Raw genomic sequence first — 23,293 nt, 5'->3', positions numbered from 1 at the left:
TGCAATTGCCTCTACCTATTGGAAACGTAATTGACGGCCAATTAAGATATAATGCTGCCATGCGAAGGAGGGAATGGTCCTCACCCATGAAATTCAATCCCCCAGACTCAAAATAATTCCAGCTCCAAGATTAGTGTTCATTGGTATTGCGTTCTTCCATGAAATGTTGCCGGTGCGTTGACAACCAGTATCAGATTTCATTGCATAGTCAGCAACATCCTTTAAATAATGAAGGCCAAAAGAAATCCCTTTGCAAAACTTTAGCTGCAGTACATTGCCTCTCCAAGTGCCCTCCATATGGCGAATCGTGGTACTGTGACATTGCATGTTGAGGCAGCATTTTTGGTACGCAATAATCGAATAAATTTGGTCTGCACCTCTTCTACAGATTCGGCTCATCCCCAATAATAGTGTTTGCATTCATGTTTGAGCTTCCTGTTAATGGTAAAGGTGTAATCTTCATGGGAAATGTTCACAAACCAAATAATTAACGATGTCCGCATACCCAGGAAAATTCTTCTATGTGAAATAGCTGCTCATCCTGGAACCACAGCACTCGCTTTAGATTCATTGCGTGCCTTGGGATTTTCCAATATGGACAAAGTGATCCGCAACTTGATTTCTCTGCCCCTTCTGATCAATTATCCTCGATATCAAATTCTTGAAATCAGAACGAACCCATCTGATCAACCTTGGTTTTTGCGTCATTCTTTGTCATCAAATATTTGATTGTCGAGTGACCAGTGTAAATGAGTACTTGGTTCTAATAGATATGCCCGAAATTTTTCCAATCAAAAATCACAGCCAGAAGTTCTTTTTCAGTGGGTGGTATAATTGATTTGAGTAGGGTTTCAGAGTTTTTACTCGCATAATCAATGGGGTGCAAAATAGTTTTCTTCTTTTTGCCGCTATGCGGTCCTCGCCATACCGCTCTTGCGTGCGACATGATTTCGAACAGTTGTGTCCAATGCTGGCGTAATCAAGATGGGTTTTGCGGTAATCAACAATTTTTAAAACTTGGAATGCGTTGAGGCAATGGTTGTCAAATTAAAACCTTTTATCTGCCTCTAACAACGCACTCAGTGGTCGTGCTATTTTAGAAAAAGTCCTTGACGAATCGTCTGTAAAATCCAACGTGCCCCAAGAAGCTTCGCACAACCTTCACGCTGGTTGGAGGTGGAAGCTTTTCAATTGCATCGATCTTTGCTTTGTCTACCTCCAACCCTTCTCGGGATACCTTGTGTCCCAACACTATACCCTCTTTCACCATGAAGTGATATTTTTCCCAGTTGAGCACTAGGTTCGTCTCTTCACATCTTTTCAGAATTTTCTCCAAATTGGCCAGGCAGACTTCATAAGTGTTCCCATAAACGGAGAAGTCATCCATAAATATTTCCACTGAGTCTTCGAGAAAATCTGAAAAAATCGCCATCATGCACCTCTAGAATGTGCTCGGCACATTGCAGAGACCAAACGGCATGCCGCGAAAAACGAATGTCCCATATAGACAGGTGAATGTGGTCTTGTCTTGGTCTTCAGGAGCTATCATGATTTGATTGTACCCGACATATCCATCCAAGAAGCAGTAAAAATCATTCCCTACTAGTCTTTCTAGCATTTGATCAATGAATGGCAGAGGGAAGTGATCTTTCTTTGTGGCCGCATTCAATTTACGGTAATCCATACATATGCGCCATCCAGTGATTTTTCTTTGCGGTATTAATGCATTGTTCTCATTGGGGACTACCGTCATTCCACCCTTCTTCGACACACATTGCACGGGGCTGACCCTCGTGCTATCTACAATGGGATAGATAATGCCCGCATCCAACCACTTGATATTCTCCTTTTTAACGACCTCTTTCATCGTAGGGTTGAGTCTGCGTTGATTTTCAATAGTTGCTTAGTGGTCGTCCTCAAGACGAATGTAGTGCATGCAGTACGCATGGCTAATTCCTCTGATGTCAGCGAACGTCCAACCAATTGCTCGCACATGTTTCTTGAGAATGCTTATCAATGCATTCTCTTGATCTTCGTTGAGCGCAGAGGAAATTATCACTGGTAGCTTCTCATTCTGCCCTAGAAATGCGTATTTCAAATGTGTTGGTAGGGTCTTCAGTTCAAGTGTTGGTGGTTCCACCAGGGAAGGTTGCGTTGTTTTTCTTTCTTCTTTTGGCTATTCTTCTTGTGTTGCAATCATTTCTTCTTCTTTGATTGTGTTTGCTACGATCGCATTGCAGGCAGTTACGGATGCGTTGGCATCCTCTTCTTTCCACTCTTCATTAAACTTTTCTTCTTCAATCAAATTCAGGTCATCGTCAGAATCTTGTAGGTCTTCCTCATCCGGGAATTTCATGGCACGAATTATGTTAAATTTGAGCTTCTGTCCATTTATACTGAAAGTGATTTCTCCCTTGTGCACATCAATTTGCGCACGACCCGTTGATAGGAAAGGTCGCCCCAAAATGATGGGCACATTTTTGTCGGCCTCATAGTCTAGAATGATGAAGTCAACTGACAAAATAAATTTATCAATCGTGATCAGCACATCCTTCACCTTACCTTCTGGATGAACTAGAGATCTGTCAGCTAATTGTAGAATCACTGATGTGGGCACGAGTTGCCCCACATTTAATTGTCTAAAAATTGACAACAACATCAAATTATACTGGCCCCCAAGTCACACAGGGCTTGCCCAATATAGAGTTCTCCTATGGAACAAGGAATAGTGAAGCTCCCAATATCGCTCATCTTTGGTGGAATAATTGATTTGGAACTTTGCGTTAATGCCACTGTGGCAAATTTTCCAGTGCCTCTTTTCTTAGTTACCATGTCCTTCAGAAACTTGGCATAGGCAGGGATTTCTTCAATCGCTTCACTGAAAGGAATGTTAACATGTAGTTGCTTTAACATAGATAAGAAGCGTTGATACTGTACCTCTTCGTTTTTCTTCTTTCTTAGCCTCTAAGGGAAATGTGGTAACTGGACTTTCATGGTTCCCGTTTCATTTGACTTTTAGGTCGACGCAACCTCAGGTTCCACTGCTTCGTTTTCTCTTTCTCCTTCTTGCGTTATCGCAATCTCGGGCTCAGTTGCGATGGAAGTTGTTCTACTCTGATCCTTTTTTTCTCCCTCCACAGTCTTTCCACTGCGCAATGTCACAACCTGACATTGCTCCTTACTTGATCCCCCTGGGTTGCGTGGAAGCTCGATAGAACTTGGCAACGCCCCTTGCGGTCGACTCTTCAGCTCATTCGCGTTGCGGATGGATGTAGCTTGACTTTGAAGTACTGTCTCGTTTTTCTCTATATATTGCTTCAATAGGCTCTCTAGAGAAGAAGATTGCGTTGGTTGTTGCGAGCTACTTACTTGATTGCTCTGTTGACCGTTGTTGCGTTGAAAGAATCCCGGTGGCCCTTCTTTTTGCGCCACATATTGGAAATTTTGTTGTTGATTCTTCCAAACAAAATTGGGGTGGTTTTTCCATCCGGGGTTGTAAGTGTTTGAAAAATGGTTATTCTTTACAAGATATACAGACTGTGGATTTAGCGGGCAATCTTCCATCGTATGCCCATCATCGCAAGTCATAAACCTCGCGGTGTTTTGACTGATTGCGTTAATTTGCCCACCTTACGGTGTTGGGTTGCTGATCGTCATTCCTTGGATCAAATTCATCATTGCGGTCATTTGGTTTTGTAATGAAACAATGGCACCGTTATTTGCATCGGAATCTTTGAGTCTCAATCTCTGGTCATTCTCCCTTCAGTCTTCATGGTTCTTAGAGATGCGGTCCAGAATATTCTTTGCCTCATCGTAAGTTTTGTCAAGCAGATCACCAGCGGCTGCCGCATTGGCAGCAGTCTACGAAGCAAGATTCAAACCGTGATATAAAATTTCAAGTCTGGTAGCCCATTATATAGAAAATCTCGGACCAACCTTTTAAACCTCGCCCAGGCATCGCTGAGCGATTCGTCCATATCTTGTTCAAAATTTGTAATAAGCTTTCTTCGTCTTGTGTTCTCGGTAGGTGGAAAATACTTTTTCATGAATTTCTCCACTACCTGCTCCCAAGAAGTAATCTCTTCTGGTTCGAGTGAATAAGCCCATTTTCTGGCCTGATCACAGAAAGACAACGTTAGTCGAACTTCTTCAGCAGAGATGTTAGGGAACACAAAAGTATTGCATATTTCAATAAAAATTCGGAGGTGGGCGTGCGGATCCTCGTCACGCCTTCCTCCGAATTGACCTACAGTTTGGATCATCTGCAGCATCACCAGTTTCATCTCGAATCTACTTCCGTCGAGGGTAGGCCTCATGATTCCCAGAGAGAAATCATAGAGGTTTGGCGACGCATAGTCCCTAATGGGCCTATTGCGATCGTTTGCCAACAGAATCGGATTCACCATGACATTATTATCATTTGGTGCTCTTCTTCCAGGCTGCTCCGCCATCTCTTCTTTATCGGATTGTGGTTGTTTTTGGCGGTCTCGTAGTCTCCTTTGAAAAGTTCTCTCAATCTTCGAGTCGTAGTTTGCCAAAGATTGAGAGTTCTGCAAAGAAATCACAAAAATTACCGTTAACAACTATTTTGCCGAAGTCCTCAGCAACGGTGCCAAAAACTTGATGCGTTATTTTATCAAGTGGAAATACGGATGATATGTGTTGATGGATTGCGTTGTGCACTCAAGTTTCCCTAGCGAAATTCAAGTGTAAATTCCTCTGAGTTTCCTGGTAAGTCCAGGGTCGAACACAGGGACTTGTGAAAATAGTTGCATTGATAATATTTATGAAAACTTTGTGGTAGCCAAGTAAATAAATAAAGTGTTGGGTGTGTTGTTGCATTGATGAAAAAGAAGTAAATAAATGCGGCAGATTTTAGAAAGAGAGTTGCGTTGATAGATGCAATGAGTATGCGATGAACGGGTCGAGAAGATCTTTAGCTAGCATTACTCGGGAATGCATCAAACTTTGCAATCATGTTACAACCATGCATAACAAGTCATTTCCCAATGTAAATGCGATGCTTTTAAGTCTATGACACATGTGTTGAATGCAAAATGTCCATAGAGCTTATCCCTAAGTCTTTACTCTTGTCCTATGCGTTGATGTAAAATGCATGAAAACAAGGTGACTACATACAATCATATCTTATTGCTAAGATGCATGCGATGCGTTAATAACAAATAGTACTCATTCCTAAGCGCTTATCTCTCGTTTATGCGTTCTAATCTGGTTCTTCCAAACCTAGATTCTGACTTGACCTTCCCAAGTCTAGATCCTGTCCTTCGACTACCCTCCCGAGTATCTCTAATAGACGAATGAAGCATACATAAACAAGATAATCACAAAGAATGAAGATTCCCTAGTTGTGCTAGCTAAATGCCTCTCAACCTATTCAACTACTTTAGCTACTCATGCGTGAGTTACAGAGAGTGAACAGATATAGAGAAAGATGTTCCATTCTTATGACTGAATTGAGTACAAAATGATAATGAAAAATAAAGGTAGAGAGCCTGGTAGTAATTCCTTGCTGACCGAGGCTTTTTGCACTGAATCTCTATTCTGATCTACAAATATTTCCACTTCCGCAGGCGTCGACTCTCTCTCTGTCTTGGAGCTTCCGATGCTTTCCCAAGCTTACCGGAACGATCTATCGGCTACATTCTTCCTTGCGTCCGCCTTAAAATGAAAGAAGACTATGGACAGAGACGTGAACTTGTAGAATGATGAAGTAATCGACTGCTTAACCCCTTCTCTGAAGAATGCACTTGGTATTTATAGAGTTTCCATGGTGAAAGGCGGCTCCTCTCTCCTGATTGTACAGATGGGACAACTTTAATTCCTGACTGATGCGCCGAATAATTGTCATCGATAAAGTTGAATGTACTTTGTGACCGTTATTGGCTGTCAACTTAATTTGGATCTGATTGCCGTCAGCTTTTTGTCCCATCGCTCTTAATTGTCCTTTTCATCCGAATGCGTCCACCATGTTGCGCTGACCAAGTTGCGGTGATTCTTCTTAGGCGAATGTTTACGAGCACGATCAACACAAAGTCTTGCGGTGAAGTTGCGCTCGACCAATGTATTCCTATGATCGCAATCTCTACATTGCGTTAACGTAAATTCTGCACAAAAATGTAAAGATCAACTGCTCTAATGCGTTGGACACATGCAACCGCAATATTATAGAATTTATGTTTAATGGACGCAATTTAACATATTTCATCAACGCAATCCAACATTGTTTAATAACTTAGTGCTATGATAACGTGCATTTCTGCCCGATATCACATGATCGCATAGCATGAACGCATCCTAGGAAGTGTTAGCCGAAACTTTTCTCAACCCGTTCACCGTATACTCATCGCATTTCCCGTTTAATCAACTCTTTTCAAACTCTGCCGCATTTTTTTATTTTTCATTAACATAAACAACAATCCCAACAATTTATTTATTTATCCGGTTATCGTAAAGTCTCATAAAAATTACCAACGCAACCTGTTTTCACAAGTCCCTGAGTTCGACCCTGGACTTACTAGGAAATTCAGTGGAATTTACACTTGGATTCCGCTGAGGAAACTTAAGTGCACAACGTAATTTCACCATCGCATATCATCCATAATTCACTTGATAAAATCAGCCACCAGCGATCGTTTAGCGTGATGTGGATGATCGTTTAGGCGGAGAAGAGCTATCGTACAGTCTCTCAATTTTCTTAAGCAATCATTTTGGATTCTCCAACGCGCACTTCACGAAATCTTTTGGGCGAATGATGGACGATGCAAAAATGAAAAATATTCTTTGTATTTGATGAGTTTTCTGTTCAATTTTGTGCTTTAATTCATAATTATGTTTTTTCTTGAATCTTGTTTAATTTAGACTTGCTTTTATGTGTTGGATTGATGCTCTTATCATGATTGCATGTCTTAGCTAGTTAAATTCAGGCTTGCACATATCCTTGTAATCGTCCATGCTTTGAATTTACCCTTGTAGCACAGATTAGATGAGCATGTTTAGGTTTATAGGTCGGTCTTGAATCTCTGCATTGCACGTTTAATCCAGATTTAAAGATTTTCTTTTAATTGATTAGTTGAACATGGTTGTCCTGACACTTAATCAACATAGTTGAATCTTGAATCTTAATGCACCCGTTTCTAGTTCTTTATGGTTGTTGTGGACCCCATTGCATCTAGGAACATGTAGGTTGGTTGAGGCACGGTCTTTCCACCCTTAATTACGAATTAGGACGCTTGATTGGTTCAGATTAATTGATTTTCAAGCTTGTAGAGATTAGTTAATTTGCATCGATTGGGTAGTTATGCATGCATAATTCGAATATATGATATGTTGGCTGAAAACAATGATTTAGTATACATTGAATGGCTACTTGATCCGAGAACTAAATGAATCCATTGTCATTCCGTATATCCCTTGCAATTTTCTTTTCTTACATGTTTTCAATTTCAAATCCAAAAACCAAAACCCCATTTTTACTGTTTTTCCATGGTCAAATCTAACCCAAAAGAAATTAATCCTTCGCTTCTATGTGGTTCGACTCGACACTTACCACTGTTGCTATGTTTTAGCAGTAATATGAGTAGTTCCGTGATTTTATAAATTTTCTCTTGACTAGATTTGAAGCTTATTAACGACGTAGGTTTCGACCCTGTCAATCTTCAACGCAGGATAGCCTCATCAACGTATGCCATCCGATTGTCACATGCCTCAAGACCGACACTTACACCATCGTTCACTTCTTGGCCGCCTATCCTAGTCCAACGCCGCAACATGCCTATTGCTAAAGGCTTGCCTTGCCATCGCATCTCTTAGTTCCCTAACCTCGCAAGGCTTGATCATCGCATGTCCCCTATCAACACATGAAATGCTCTTGGCTAAGCTCTTGGCTATCGTCCAACAACCAACTTAGTGTTGCACGCCTAAGCCATGCCTAAGCTCTTGGCTATCAACACATGGGCCACCGCCTCAAGCCATACTTTTCCTAGCATCGCATAGCTCACAACTGCATGCCTCAACACATACCCAGCACCTTGTGCCCACACTCGTGCAACCCCTTGGGCCGCATGGCTTCTCGGCCAACGCATGCCTTGGCATGTCTTATGCCTAAAACATCACTAGCCTTGCTCGCTCACACTTGCCATCGCCTAAGACACCTGCCACCCCTTGCCCATGCCCATTGCCTCAGGTCTTACTTTTCCGTATGCACAATCCAGCCCAACTAACCTCTTTTGGCCTTTGACTAGCGCATCATCCACCCTACTCAGCCAACATTTAGCCTAAAAATCAACTTCTTCTTCCACACCTACCATGTGATCTACTAACCTCCATTGAGCATATCTTCCACCCACAAGGCCTTACGCACTAACACATTAACTCTCCAAACGCAAGGCCCATTTTGGCTTCCATACTTAGCCAATTTTTCTTGCTAAAGGTCTCAATACCTTGAACGTTTTCCATTTTTTTCCCACAACAAGCTTGTCCTACCAACATATTATCAACTTTTCCTTAATTTTGATCAATATGTTGATTACTTACTAATTATCACACTAAGTAAGAAAACTAGGGTTTGGAGTTTACATTTGATATATTCCAAAGTGTAATCCAAGGAGTATGAGAGCCCAACTCCAAAAGTACATTAGAACTAATCGACACCACTTTTGCTTTGTGTTTTCCCATATTCTTCTATAGCCTCTTTTTTATCTCATTTTTTTCTCTATTAAAATTAAGACAACAGTTAGCATAAAATACAAAAATAACATTTTAGTTTTAGGCAAATAGTTCAAACATAGAACTTGTTAGAAATCTTGTTGGCAAGAAGTTTTTAGAATACAACTAACAACCCAAAATTGACATTTTATTTTTATAGTTTCTAAATGATGTTTCCAAAGTTTTCCAACACAACATGTTGACTCCACTTTTTTTTCTTTTCTTTCTTCAAATTAAAAGAAAAAACAAAAATTTTAACGACTTATTGAACGCTGAGGTGACTAATTTTAAAGAGTGTGAGAATTAACGTATGCTAAAAAAGTGATTTTGAACACTAATCAACTTTGTCAAACACATAAAGCGGTTAATTTTTCTCTTATGTTTGGACTCGTTTTTTGTTCTCTGAAAAGCAATCTAAAATACAGATTAAAAACAACTCCATTATAATTGGCTTTGTTAATGGCTAAGAACGGCCATTAAAGGTTCCTTTGGATGACATTGTAAAATCGTCATTGTTTATCCCTTATATGTCAATATTTGCATTTTTTCTATCAAAATAGGCACATTTTCTCCAAACCCTCACAATTTGACCTATTTTGCGATTGATTTAGGTGCTTTTAACATTTATATTTGTTTGTTTAGTGTAACTTGGATTATAATATGTTCTATTTGTGCCAATTTGGCATAAATTTGAAGTTTCAAGCCTAGAAAAGAAATGTTGCAACCATTGAACTTGATAGGACAATATTGAGATGCTACATATTGCGCCTAATTTCTAAAATTTTCGGAAGAGTCGTTTGAGTTGCTAAACCGGTTGGCTACTATTGCAACACATGAAGTCTATTTCAAAGTGTCTTCTCCAATTGGTATCCCCAATGAAATAGATTTTAGCATTATTTTAGATTAATTCAACTTTCATATGCAAGGTTTTGAAGATAAAAGTAGTTTTTGGTATCTATGATACTTAACCAACGAACTAACTAACCCTAGAGACGACACTCGGACTAAATTCACTATATTAAAACTTGATATTGTACTCTTGTGTGATTTATTATTGTTAACAATTTTGAAAAGAGTAAAAATAAAAGTTAATAAAATTTGTTAATTCAACCCTGAGGCTAGTTTCCAGGTAGATGTGTTTACTCACAATCCACACAAATACCTCAACCTAGATAGATTGTCCATGAAAGGGTTTCCTTATAATAAAATTTTATTTTAAAATCATTAATGGAGTCCCAAATTAAAATTAAAATCTAGATTAAAACGCAATTGAACTTTACTGTAGTTGGAATGCCCAAATTAAATATGGAGATTTAAATAAGGGAAACTATTCACACAAAATAGCAAGATTTAATCTTCTTTTATAGAGATTGTTAGAAACTGATAGAAGTCTATCATATTATGTGATAGACACTGATATAGAAGCTTATCAATGTGTATCAATATTTTTTTTATATTTATGTAAATTGTTTAATATTTATTCTAGTTGCAAAATTTTCCTTTCTTTTTTCTTTTTCCTTATTTTTCTTCTTTTTTCCCTTTCTTTTAAGCTAGAGTTTATTTTTTATTTCCTCACACCTCTTTATTAATAAACAAAAGAAAATTACTAAAGTAATGAAAATATAAAACACAAATTAATTAAATAAAATCGAATCGGACCAACTTCGGTGTATACAATAAGTTTTACCCTTGAGATTTGAGTTTTGCTTCAATTTGGTTCATAAGATTCAAAATTTTACATTTTAACAACAATTTCTTGTTAGATACTCATTTTTCAATATTTTTAAAAGTGATGAAAATAGTGAAACTTAATTAATTATATTATCTAATTATTTTTAATTTATTAATATACATTAACGCTTAATATGAAAAATGAGTATTTAGTAAAAAATCAAAGTTAAAAGTGTAAATCTAGAAATCTAAGAACTAAATTAAACTAAAACTCAAATATCAAAGACAAAATTATAACAATTTGAAATCTACAAACTAAATTGAATCTAAACTTAAAAGTTAAGAATTAAATGTTTAACAAAATTATGAACCAAATAGAAATTTTATGAAAAATTAAATAACCAAAAATATAAATTCCCCTACCGAATATGAAAAGAGATGCTTTGAATGGGACATCCACGTGGAGTTTGGAGATGATGAAAATGATGGAGTGGAGAGGGTAGAATAGAAAAAACGATTAGATCGGTAAAATAAAAGAAAAAGAATGGTTGTGGGTAATTTCTAAGGAGGCTTTATTTTAATATTGTAGTTGGAGAAAATAATCAGAAGAATATAGAAAAATAGTGTAAAGATTAAAAAAAAAAATGCAGGTTCGAAGCTACGTCCTAGACATGCACACTGCACACCTACCAGCCCGCCGTGCGTCTGGTCACATCGTCGGTGTCTGCCGCTCGTCTGATCACATCACCGGTCGTCTCACTGGGTCAATTGGTTGCAGGTTGAAAGCTCGACCACTTTTTTTAACCTCCGATTTCTCCTCTTCCACACTCTTCTTCACCCACAGAAAGAAGAGAAAAAAAAAACCTCTGATTTCAATCATAACCCACACTCCTTGACCCACTAAGGAGAAAAAAACTCCTCGGCTGCGATCACCCTAGTTGTGAGGTTTGTATACTCTCAACTATTTTTTTTTAAAAAATAATAAATTATAAATTTTATCCATATTTTCGTATTATTCTATTATTTTTTATATATATATGTTTCTGGCTATTAGGTAACAAAGAAAAAAAAAAGTATACTTTTGCTAAACTAAATCCTTAAAATGGGTTATAGATTTTGTCCATATTTTCGTATTGTTATATTTTTTTCCGTAGTTTTTATTGTTGTTTGGAATCAAAGAATAAAAAAAAGTACACTTTCACTCAAATATATATATATATTTTTTTAAAAAAAAACAAGTTATAGATTTTATCCATAATCTCATATTATTCTATTTTTTCATCATTTTTGTTGTTATTTTGATAACAAAGGAAAAAGAAAAAAAAGGGACCAAGGGACCATTTTCGCTTGCAAAAAAAGTAGGACTGATGTCGAATTTGTGAGCTTTTTTTTTTTTCATTTTTATTAATTTTTTATTTTTTATATTTATATTATGTTAGATCTACCATGTTAATGTTCATATTTATTTATTTAATACTCGTTGAATTCATGAATATTTGTATTTTGAGTTTAGGAGTTTTTTGTCCTATAGTTTTATGGGGTTTATAATTGAATTTTCTTTTGCATTTTAAATAATATTAAATTTTGTTAGTATCAGAGTTTTTTTAGCATGTAAGGTTTTCTTAAAAAAAAAAAAAATAGTATTATAGTTGTTTTTCTAATACAGAATTAGTTATTTGAGTGGATTTTTTTTTGTTGCATTTTAGTATTAGAGTTTGTTTTTTATTACAATATAATTATAATTTGAGTTTTTTTTTTTTTTTTTGCGTTTTAAATAATATTAAATTTTGATATTATAAGAGTTTTTTGGGTTTATGGTTTTCTTAAATAAAAAGTTTAATATTAGGGTTTGTTTTACAAAATTAGTAACTTGAGTGTGATTTTTTTATTACAATTTTTATAATATTTGATTTTTTTTTTTAATTAGAGCTTTTATGTTTATGGTTTTCTTGAAAAAAAAAACTAGCCTAAATGAGAGAAAACCAATTAGAAATAGTATATAGACATCTTAATCTAACACCATCATGATCAGTAAAGTTTATGTCATTCTCCATTCCTAATGAACAAGCGATGAACACGATGTTTTCAATCGCAATGTCGCTCCCAAATTCAGTGCATTTATATGTTAATATAAGTAGGGTAGACTTGGATATAGACTTGAATGCACAACCCTTTAGTCAATTTGAAGACTCTAATTAATATATTGACCATGATCTTAAATCAGTTGAACCAACTTGTGATGATGAAGATATGGTGGTTGTAAAGGAAATCGGATATGAGATTTCCATGAACAGCGGAACAAAATTACTCCAAATCACAATCATAAATGAACATAACATTTACAATCGACTTCAAACAAGCGGTTATACAATTAACAGAGAAATTACAGCATGAATAAATACAAATGCAGAAAGGAAGTACCCTACGAACATTTGCAGCTTGGTCTCCACGCTCCGTTGTGCATGAACTCTCGAACTACACGACCGCAACACAACAACAAACACAACACAAACACTTTGCGCTCATCCTCAATGATCACCTTGGTCACAAACTCCTCCGCAACACGAACGGCCTCCAGAAAATCTCGACGGTGTCGAGTTGAGTCTGACACCACCAACAAGGTTACCTTGGTATTCTCAGTGTGAGAATCCAGAGGGTGGACTCTGTTCGGACTTGGAATGAGGCAGACAAAGGAGGAAATACCGATTGCATACACAACTGGGCAAGTAGGAGATGACGGAGACCTATCGTATAAGTCGATGCCCAATCGTTTAGATAAAGCTATACGATCATCTAGAAAAGGCTATACGATCGTTTAGCTCATCGTTTAACTCGATCTGTCGCCTATAGACTTTATACGATCGTTTACTTTAGGCAAGCGATTGTCTAGCAAAGCTATGCGATCGTTTAACTCGCCACTGCACGATCGTTTAGCTCGTCCAGCCGTCGTTTAGTAAATCTGTATTTACTTTGACGACTACCATGAGTTTCTTTTTGCCGAGAGAGAAATCTCAAAACTTTTTACAAACCTTTTGTAAAACTCCTTTCAAAATAGGAAAACCACTTTCCTTTTAAAACTCACGGTTACCATTAATTTAATAACCACCCACTCACTTGGTTATTAAAGAAAAAGAATTAATTATCCAATAATTAATATTATTATAAATATAAATGATAACCAACTTATCATACTATATTTATAACCTATAGTTTTAATATTTCATCTCATGAAACATACAAATCATAGTTCTTTTTCTATTCCATGGTACTTAATGTAAATCTCATTTACATCAATATTCCACTAGATGTATCTCATACATCATACCAATTATATCAGATACAATCAAAATACCTCTTGTCAATTCGAACATTTCGAATCAATACCAATAACTGATCCTCAACTAAATCCATTGAGCTACCAATGGGACCTCATGAACCTGTAGCTCGAAGCTCCAATGGTACGTGAATAACTAACTAAACTCTTTAGTCACGGATCCACTATCCGTTAACTGCCAGACACTCCACTAAAGATCGATAACTGAACTCTTCTTACCACAGATATATTATGTGTCCATCTTAACTAATCAACAGTAGGACAACCCTTCACATATCCTAAAGTCTCATGTTCTGTGGTTTGTAAATAGTACATACGAACACCTGTGATTGTTAATATATGATATTTACTTCACATCTTGTTGTTTTGCTCAGTTATTTGTTTTATTTGCTTTACCACAAATTAATAAACATAAAATCCCTGGTTATCTGTATGTGACTCAAGCATGTATGTGGTGACATACAAGTGGATCATGTCTTGAATGATAACCAAAATGGTCTGTAGTATAATTATGAGATCTGGAAAATGGACATCAAGATGGCCTTTCTGAATGGAAATCTTGAGGAGACCATTTATATGGTGCAGCCCGAGGGATTCATAGCTTAAGGTCAAGAGCAAAAGGTTTGCAAACTAAATCGATCCATTTATGGACTGAAACAGGTGTCTCGATCTTGGAACATACGATTTGATGCTGCGATCAAGTCGTATGGATTTGACCAAAACGTTGATGAACCTTGTGTCTACAAGAAGATCATCAACGCTTCAGTAGTCTTCTTAGTATTGTATGTAGACGATATCCTACTCATTGGGAATGATGTAGGTCTACTGACTGCACTTAAGAACTGGCTAGCGACCCAATTCCAAATGAAAGATTTGGGAGATGCTCTGTTTGTTCTAGGTATCCAGATCTTTCGAGATCGTAAGAACAAAGTTTTAGCATTGTCTCAAATATCGTACATTGACAAAATGTTGCTCAAGTACTCGATGCAAGACTCCAAGAGGGGTCTATTACTGTTTAGGCATGGAGTCACTTTGTCTAAGGAAATATGTCCTAAGATGCCTCAAGAGGTTGAGGAGATGAGACGGTCCTATATGCGTCTACCGTTGGCAGTTTGATGTATGCAATGCTTTGTACTCGTCCAGACATCTGCTACGTTGTGAGTATAGTCAGTAGGTATCAGTCTAACCTAGGCCAGGGTCACTGGACCATAGTGTAGAACATCCTCAAGTATCTTTGGAGAACGAGAGACTACATGCTCGTGTATGGTTCTAGGGATTTGATCCTTACAGGATACACAGATTCTGACTTTCAGACTAATAAGGACTCTTGCAAGTCCACATCAGGGTCAGTCTTCACTCTTAATGGAGGAGCTGTAGTGTGGCGAAGCACTAAGCAGGGGTGCATCGCCGATTCCACTATGGAGGTTGGAGTACGTAGTGGCTTGCGAAGCTGCTAAGGAGGCCGTTTGGCTTAGGAAGTTCTTGACAGACCTGGAAGTTGTTCCATATATGTCTAAGCCCATTACCCTCTATTGTGATAATAGTGGAGCAGTGGCGAAATCCAATGAGCTAATGAGTCACCGGCGCGGTAAACACATAGAGCGGAAGTATCATCTGATCTGCGAGATAGTGTATCGAGGGGACGTGATTGTCACGTAGATTGCTACGGAGTACAATGTTGCTGACCCATTTACGAAGGCTCTCATAGCTACAGTGTTTGAGGGTCACCTATGAAGCATGGGTCTACAGGACCGCTCGCGGCTGAACTAGGGCAAGTGGGAGATTTTATTAGGCTTTAATGTGCCCTAGTTTATTGTTTGTACTAAGTTTTTGTACACCCCACTTCGCTTTAGGACAAGTGGGAGATTGTTGGGGTTGATGCCCTAAAGTCTCGTGTCCTGTAGTTTGTAAACAGTACATACGAACACCTGTGATTGTTAATATATGATATTTACTTCACATCTTGTTGTTTTGCTCAGTTATTTGTTTTATTTTCTTTACCACAAACCAATAAACATAAAATCCATAGTTATCTATATATGACTCAAGCATATATGTGGTGACATACAAGTGAATCATGTCTTGAGTGATAACCAAAATGGTATGTAGTATATGGATATAAGAGGGAAATCTTATCTTAGTAATGCTACGGACGCAACTCGCTTTGTGGAAAGGTCACAAGTGTGTGACTTGCCACAGATGATCTGATCCTGATCATTCGTGTTGGGGACATGCGAGCGGGGCGTCCTATACAAAGAGTTTGTATAAGACCTGACCACGAAGTGCTAATATTTCGTTATATAACACCGTTCATGACAGAGATTTCACTTCACTAGGATGACCATAGGTAACATGACCTCAATCCTGAGTGAGTTGGGAACTTCTACCATTGAGGGTGGTCCTTTGATTTGTATGGGTGTGAGTGGTTAAGTCGCCAATTCAAACCTACCATTTTGTAGATACGTCTGATTTGGGAGCTGGGAACTCAACTACACAAGATGAAATTCACTCATTCCCCGAGACAGGGGTAAGTAGATAGATGGCTCCCTTAAGGGCTGATTTTGGGGCTTGAACAATGTGGCGCCACACACCTTATCTTGGTCTGAGAGGTGTTCACACATAATTGGACTATGTTGTATTGTTCATTAGAGGAATCAGTGGTACTTAAGGAATGAGATGTAACTACAGGGGCAAAATGGTAAATTGGCCCAGCTGTACTTACGAGCATCTGTGAAGGGTCATTGTACTCATGATTGGTTATATCCAATGGACACAAAAATATATATGTGGTAAAAAGAGTTCAGCTGTTGGTCTTTAGTGGAATCACTGACAGTTAACGAATGGTGAATCTCGTGGCTAAAGAGTTTAGTCAGCTATTCACGTACCGTTGGAGCTTCGAGCCACAGGTCCATTAGATCGCTTGGGTAGCTTGGATAAAGTCGAGAACCAGTGTTTGGGTTAATTTGAAATGTTCAAATTGACAAGAGGAAGTNTGGATAAAGTCGAGAACCAGTGTTTGGGTTAATTTGAAATGTTCAAATTGACAAGAGGAAGTACAATTATATATGATATAATTGGAATGGTTAATTATATATATGATATAATTGGCTAAATGTATGAGATACATTATTTTGGAGGAAATTATATATAAATATAATTTATATCAAGTAGAGGAAAAATACTATAGTAGATATATGATATCAAACTATATGATATAAATATAATATGATTATATTTATTAAATAAATTAATTGATTAATTATTTAATAATTAACCAATTAATTCACGTATGAACATGGGAACGTGGGGGCCGCGAAGGTTAAGGTAACCGGCGGGTGAAAAATTGAAAATCCTTTTAATTTTTGAAGAATTAATTCAGTCGTGCTTTGAGACCCCGCACCTCAGAAGAAACTGTGAAAGATCGATCACCGAGAGCCTATACGATAGATTCTCATTCGTCTAAACGATCGTCTGGTTCACGCGTACCCTAAATGATTGTATACCACTTTCCTAAACAATCATATAGTACTACTATATGATAAGCGTCCCCGCTATACGATAACAGAGTTCTTCTTGTGCGCGCTTGTCGTCTACACAAAATCCTCTCCTCCGTCCTCTACCAAACTCACTAGAGCCCACATTTTGAGTTTTTGATGCCAAGGATACTTGGGTTTCCCTGGTGGTGGTGTTGTCCCTGAAGCCTTGTTCATGTACGTTCGGATTGTGTAGTAATAGTCGAGTGACTCGTCGGGTGTTGGTAGATCGGTGGAGTTTTCCGCTGTTGTGGGTTCACACACAAACGAAGTCCGTCTTCCTCTGGTATAACCCCTTTCTTTACATTTTATCGTATCCTGAGCATGCTGTTGATGAGTTTTAATATTCATAACTGTTAGTGTAGAATGTATATAATTTATATTTCGGTCACTGTTAAATCGGAGCGATCTAAGCCCGCTCATGGAACTCTCGTTTTGAGATCCTTCAATATGTACACCTCAACTGAAAAAAACATCAAGGTTAAACATGAAATAAATGTGTGTTTTTTTCCTGTAATCTCGATGGTAATCTTGGGGTTCTTTTCACCAAAAACATAAATCTAGATTAGACGTGTTTCAACTCATATATTTTGACCAATTGGACACCTTTTTTTATAGTCTCAAACTCTCTACCATGAATACAGAAATTACAGAAAATATTCATCTTCCACACCACAAATACACGAGATCAACCATACCACAACAATACAACTCATCAAATCAAACAAGAAAGAAACAAATAGTATGGTACTTAAGGCTGAGACGTGAGATCAGAGGACAAAGGTCTACGATTGATCGGAGGACGAAGATCTACGATTGATGGCAAATGGCAAGACTGAAAACTCCTTTGGCTGACGACAAATGGAAAACGAAGATCTACAACTGACGGCAAACGACAAGACTAAAGACTCCTCCGACTGACGGCAAATGGCAAGCAGTGATCTACAGTTGACGGCGAATGAAAAACTGTGATTTACGGCTGTCGACGTCAAACGAGTTTGAAAGTGAAGAGATCTGAATCATCTGATAAATGAGAAAGAAAGTAAGAAATCTTAGGCGGTGTCCGAAACTAAAACGTGAAAGAAGAGAATAAACATTAAATATACTATATATATATAATTATATATTTTTAATATATTCATTTAAAAGCGGTTTGGTTCGACTTCAAATCGGTTTTTGTATTTGAAACTGAACCGAACCGCATTAATTCGGTTTCAACATATGTCCAAACCAAACCGAACCACATTAATTCAGTTTCGGTTCAATTTTGGTACAGTTTCGGTTCAATTTAATATTCAGTTCGGTTTCAGCACTTTCATTGATCAACCCTAGGTCCCTTGTTCAAGACTCTGAGTCAGCAGTAGGAAAAAAAAAAAAAATTATTGTATTGATGACATTTTATTATTTTCTCATTCTGGACAATAGTTTTGAGATAATGATATCTTACAACATCTTTAACTAATACAAATCTAATAATAGTCATGACCATAATTTTAATATTAAAGATGAAGTATTGAAAATTTATTATTTTCTATAATATCTCTCAAATTTAGAATGGTTAAAGATGGAAAAAGTGTTACATACTTTTACAATTAAAAAAATATATATGGTATATGTTTTTGTTTTTAAGAAAAGGAACCGAAAAGCGTATGTATATATATTTTTTTTTTAAAAAAAAAAATTAGTCGCAAGTTGAACTTGTGACCTCAAAGGAGGTCGCATGTTCAAAACTACAATACTTTCTTAAATATTATGCAAAGGTACAATACATTTCAAATTTTTTCCAATTTATATTGTATTAAGTGAAGTGAGAGAGGAAAAATTGAGGATTTTAGGAAGAGACACGTGGAGAGCATGAAATGACATTTGGATTAAAGAAATGTTAATAACCAACCACCTCTCCATAAATTTTATAGGTTAAAATAACGTCTCCATTCTACTAAGAGTATTCCATTTTAGTGTTTCTTATATGTAATAAATCTTAAATTTAATTTCTCTAAATTAATTTTTATTATAATTTACTAAATAATAATAATAATTTTATGTAAGAAAATAAAATATGGGAATATGTTTTTAAAATTGATAGTAAATTTTTTTATATATAACCTAAAATTAGAATTAAAATTGAATGAATTTCAATATCCATTTAAGAAAACTTGTGCATGGGTGGGATGATGGGTAAAAATAACGGTAAAACTCTTTAATTCCCAAAACCATGGGTACAAATATACTTTGAATTTATAAATAATAATTATTTTTATTCTGTGTTTCTCCTCTCGCAACTCTGAATCTCATCATTCATCTTCTTCCTTCCCTCTCTCATGAAACCCTATCCCTTCTCTTTCTTCATTTTCTCTGCTTCTCCATTATGTCACGAAACCATCCTCTCTGTTTCTCCATTTCTCTTCTTCTCCATTTCTTCTTACGAAACCGACAAAACCCACCATATCATCATCTTGATTCACGCTATTGCAGTTCCCAATGTTGGCACGGAACTCAATAAATGATGGATTGGGTTGCTATCGTTTTTTGCGTCATCCAGTATTATCTTGCATTAGAATACGCCATGAACCTCCATAACGATAATCTTCAACGTTCCTATCCTACTCAGAAAGACCCACAAAATTGTGCTTCATATTTATACGGACACCTTTGCTCTACAAAGCCACCGAATAGATTTCACTTGAGGAAGAAGATAGAAGAGCAAGAATATGGGATCACTTGGAATGTATTCTGCATCAGTAGTAACGAAGAAGGGTAGCAGAGGCTACGATGTTCCAGAGGGAGTGGACATTCGAGGACGCTATGATGAAGAATTTGCCAAAATTCTCAACAAGGAAGCCGTGCTGTTTGTGGCTGATTTACAAAGAACTTTCAGAAACCACATCAAGTATTCGATGGAATGCCGCAGAGAAGCCAAGAGGAGGTATAATGAAGGGGCGTTGCCGGGGTTTGATCCAGCGACTAAGTATATAAGGAATTCTGAATGGACATGTGCCCCAGTCCCGCCAGCAGTTGCTGATCGGAGGGTGGAGATCACTGGACCTGTGGAGCGGAAGATGATCATCAATGCACTCAATTCTGGAGCTAAAGTTTTCATGGTCTGTTCTCTCTTATTTTCCCTTCTAAGAGTTTGTTTGTATATTTTAAGAGAATGTAGTTTGATGAAAAAACAAATCAAAATCGAAACAGGCGGACTTTGAAGATGCACTGTCACCAAACTGGGAGAATCTGATGAGAGGGCAAATTAATCTTAAGGATGCAGTAGATGGGACTATAAGCTTCCATGACAGAATTAGAAACAGGGTTTATAAGCTGAATGATCAGATAGCCAAGCTCTTTGTCCGCCCTCGAGGTTGGCACTTGCCTGAGGCTCATATCTTCATCGACGGCGAGCCTGCCACCGGCTGTCTTGTGGATTTTGGGCTCTACTTTTTCCACAATCATGCTAATTTTCGTCGCTCTCAAGGTCAAGGTTATGGCCCTTTCTTTTACCTTCCCAAAATGGAGCACTCTAGGTAAAACTTCATCCAAATTTTATTCTGTAACCAATTTGGCAAGTTTTTCTGAGAAATTGAGCTGTGTTTGCAATGAGAATCTCTTGTAGATGATGCATAATGGTCTCTGGTAAAATAGGCTAGAAGATAACTATATGTAAAGAATGAAAACCCCTGAAAAATAGACGTTAGTTTGAGGATAAAAATTACTCTCTGTTGAAAATCAGTACAAAAGAGTGGAATTCTACAATCGTGTCTGCAAAGTATAGATCATATAAACCTGATCTAATCATCTAAGACCAACAAAAAAAAGTCTCTTTAAAAGCTAGATTCTAGGGCCTTTTTACTGGGGTCGTAATAGATTCAGATAACAACATTCAAACAATTTGATTAGAAGAAGTATTAGATAATTAGTAGTATATTTTAGTTGATATTTGTTTAGTTGTTTATTTAGATTAATTAGTGTTTAATTAGTACTTTAGAATTAGTAAGTTACTTATCTTATTGTTTAGCCATGTAATAGAGAGCTTTTGAAGTATGATTTTGAAATACAATGTTGTTCTTAGAGAGTTCTCTCAACTTAGAGATGGACTTTTCTTGTTTGGCCATGAATTTGGCCTTATACATTCACCAATTGCATCACAATCTTACAAACTGTCTAATATGTGATGTGTAGGGAAGCTAAAATATGGAACAGTGTATTTGAGAGGGCAGAGAAGATGGCAGGGTTAGAGAGGGGCAGCATCAGGGCCACCGTGCTAATTGAAACACTTCCAGCAGTGTTTCAAATGGATGAAATACTTTATGAGTTGAGGGATCACTCTGTGGGATTGAACTGTGGTAGATGGGATTACATATTCAGCTATGTCAAGACCTTCCAGGCTCACCCCGATCGTCTATTACCTGATCGGGTCCAAGTCGGCATGACCCAACATTTCATGAGGAGCTATTCTGATCTCCTCATCAGGACTTGTCACAGGCGTGGTGTGCACGCCATGGGAGGCATGGTATGTATAATGCACAATGTTGCATCTAATTAGACTTCACATCCAGAGTTTTGACAGCTACCTTTTGTATAGGCTGCTCAAATTCCGATTAGAGACGATCCGAAGGCAAATGAGGTAGCACTTGAGCTAGTGAGGAAGGACAAATTGCGGGAGGTAAAGGCAGGACATGATGGAACATGGGCAGCACACCCAGGACTAATCCCAGCCTGTATGGAAGTCTTCACCAACAACATGGGGAATGCCCCCAACCAAATCCGGTCCATGAGCCGTGACGATGCTGCAACCTTGAACGAGGAAGACCTCTTACAGCGACCGAGGGGCGTTCGTACAATGGAAGGGCTTCGCTTGAACACCCGAGTTGGAATTCAGTACCTAGCCGCATGGTTAACCGGAGCTGGCTCTGTGCCTCTATACAACCTTATGGAAGATGCAGCCACAGCAGAAATCAGCAGGGTTCAAAACTGGCAATGGCTAAAGTATGGAGTGGAATTGGATGGAGATGGGCTTGGTGTGAGAGTGAACAAGGAACTGTTTGGGAGAGTGGTGGAAGAAGAAATGGAAAGGATTGAAAGGGAAGTTGGGAAAGAGAGATTCAAAAAGGGAATGTACAAAGAGGCTTGCAAGATGTTCACAAGGCAATGCACAGCTCCAAGTTTGGATGATTTTCTGACCTTAGATGCCTACAACTATATTGTGATACATCATCCAAGGGAATTGTCCAAGCTCTGAAAAGTGAAAATCACCACCAAAACAGTTCCTTTTGCTTCCCTTCTCTTCTTGTTGGTGAAAATAACGTATTTGTAATGTAAGACTTTGTCGATTTCTTTTCCAAGTTGTGTGGTTATTTCAAGAAATCCAGCAATCGCAAGCAAATTGGAATTCGGTACTTCTCTATATATAATCGTATTTTTGGCCGTTAGCTTATTTAACTCTCTTTATTGAACTCTCACATCAACTATGTTCATTTTATAATTTTTGTTTTCAATCTGGAAGTAGATAATAAGCATATTTAGAGTACACCTCAGTTGACATGAGTTAGCGATCTAGCGGTATGTGATTTGAAGATAAGCGATCTAGAGGTATGTGATTTGAAGGTTATATTTAAGTTGGGACCAAACTGATCGTCTTATACCATGAGAAGTCCACAGTCTAGCTTGATCTCTAATTTCTCTCTCACATAATCATAAGCGTTTTAGCCCAGCAAGAGATTGAGTGTATTACAACATTCAAAGATTGATCTTTACAATTACAACAAGAGAGATGAAAAGCGGCCTGATTCACAAGGTTAAAAAGCCCTTATACTAAGGTTGAATTATGCAGAACTTTCTAAAATTTGTGATAAATTTTGAGGTAAATATCAAATAATTTTTTAATCAATTAAAACTATAACTTAGTGGTTTTGTTAATTTAAATTCTAAAACTTTTAGAAGTGATTCAATTTCATTTTTTATAGTGATTTGTTGCTATTTTTCTAGATTCTATCTAAAAATTACCTTAATTTCACACTTAAATAGAATTATCTTTTTC

The 23,293-nt window shown here is 37.3% G+C and overlaps 1 protein-coding gene across 1 annotated transcript; it reads left to right on the top strand.

The window, feature by feature from the left end:
- The first annotated feature begins 19,593 nt into the window (after positions 1 to 19,593).
- Positions 19,594 to 22,690, top strand: LOC120083204 (malate synthase, glyoxysomal). The gene is made up of 4 exons (XM_039038855.1): positions 19,594 to 20,363; positions 20,455 to 20,780; positions 21,436 to 21,766; positions 21,839 to 22,690. Exons 1-4 carry the CDS (start codon positions 19,974 to 19,976, stop codon positions 22,493 to 22,495), a joined length of 1,704 nt encoding a protein of 567 aa, XP_038894783.1. The 5' UTR covers positions 19,594 to 19,973; the 3' UTR covers positions 22,496 to 22,690.
- The last annotated feature ends 603 nt before the right edge of the window (positions 22,691 to 23,293 follow it).

This window comes from Benincasa hispida, chromosome 8 (assembly GCF_009727055.1).
Source record: "Benincasa hispida cultivar B227 chromosome 8, ASM972705v1, whole genome shotgun sequence".
In the NCBI taxonomy this organism is placed as follows: domain Eukaryota; kingdom Viridiplantae; phylum Streptophyta; class Magnoliopsida; order Cucurbitales; family Cucurbitaceae; genus Benincasa; species Benincasa hispida.
This window is presented reverse-complemented; position numbering and strand designations above follow the sequence as displayed.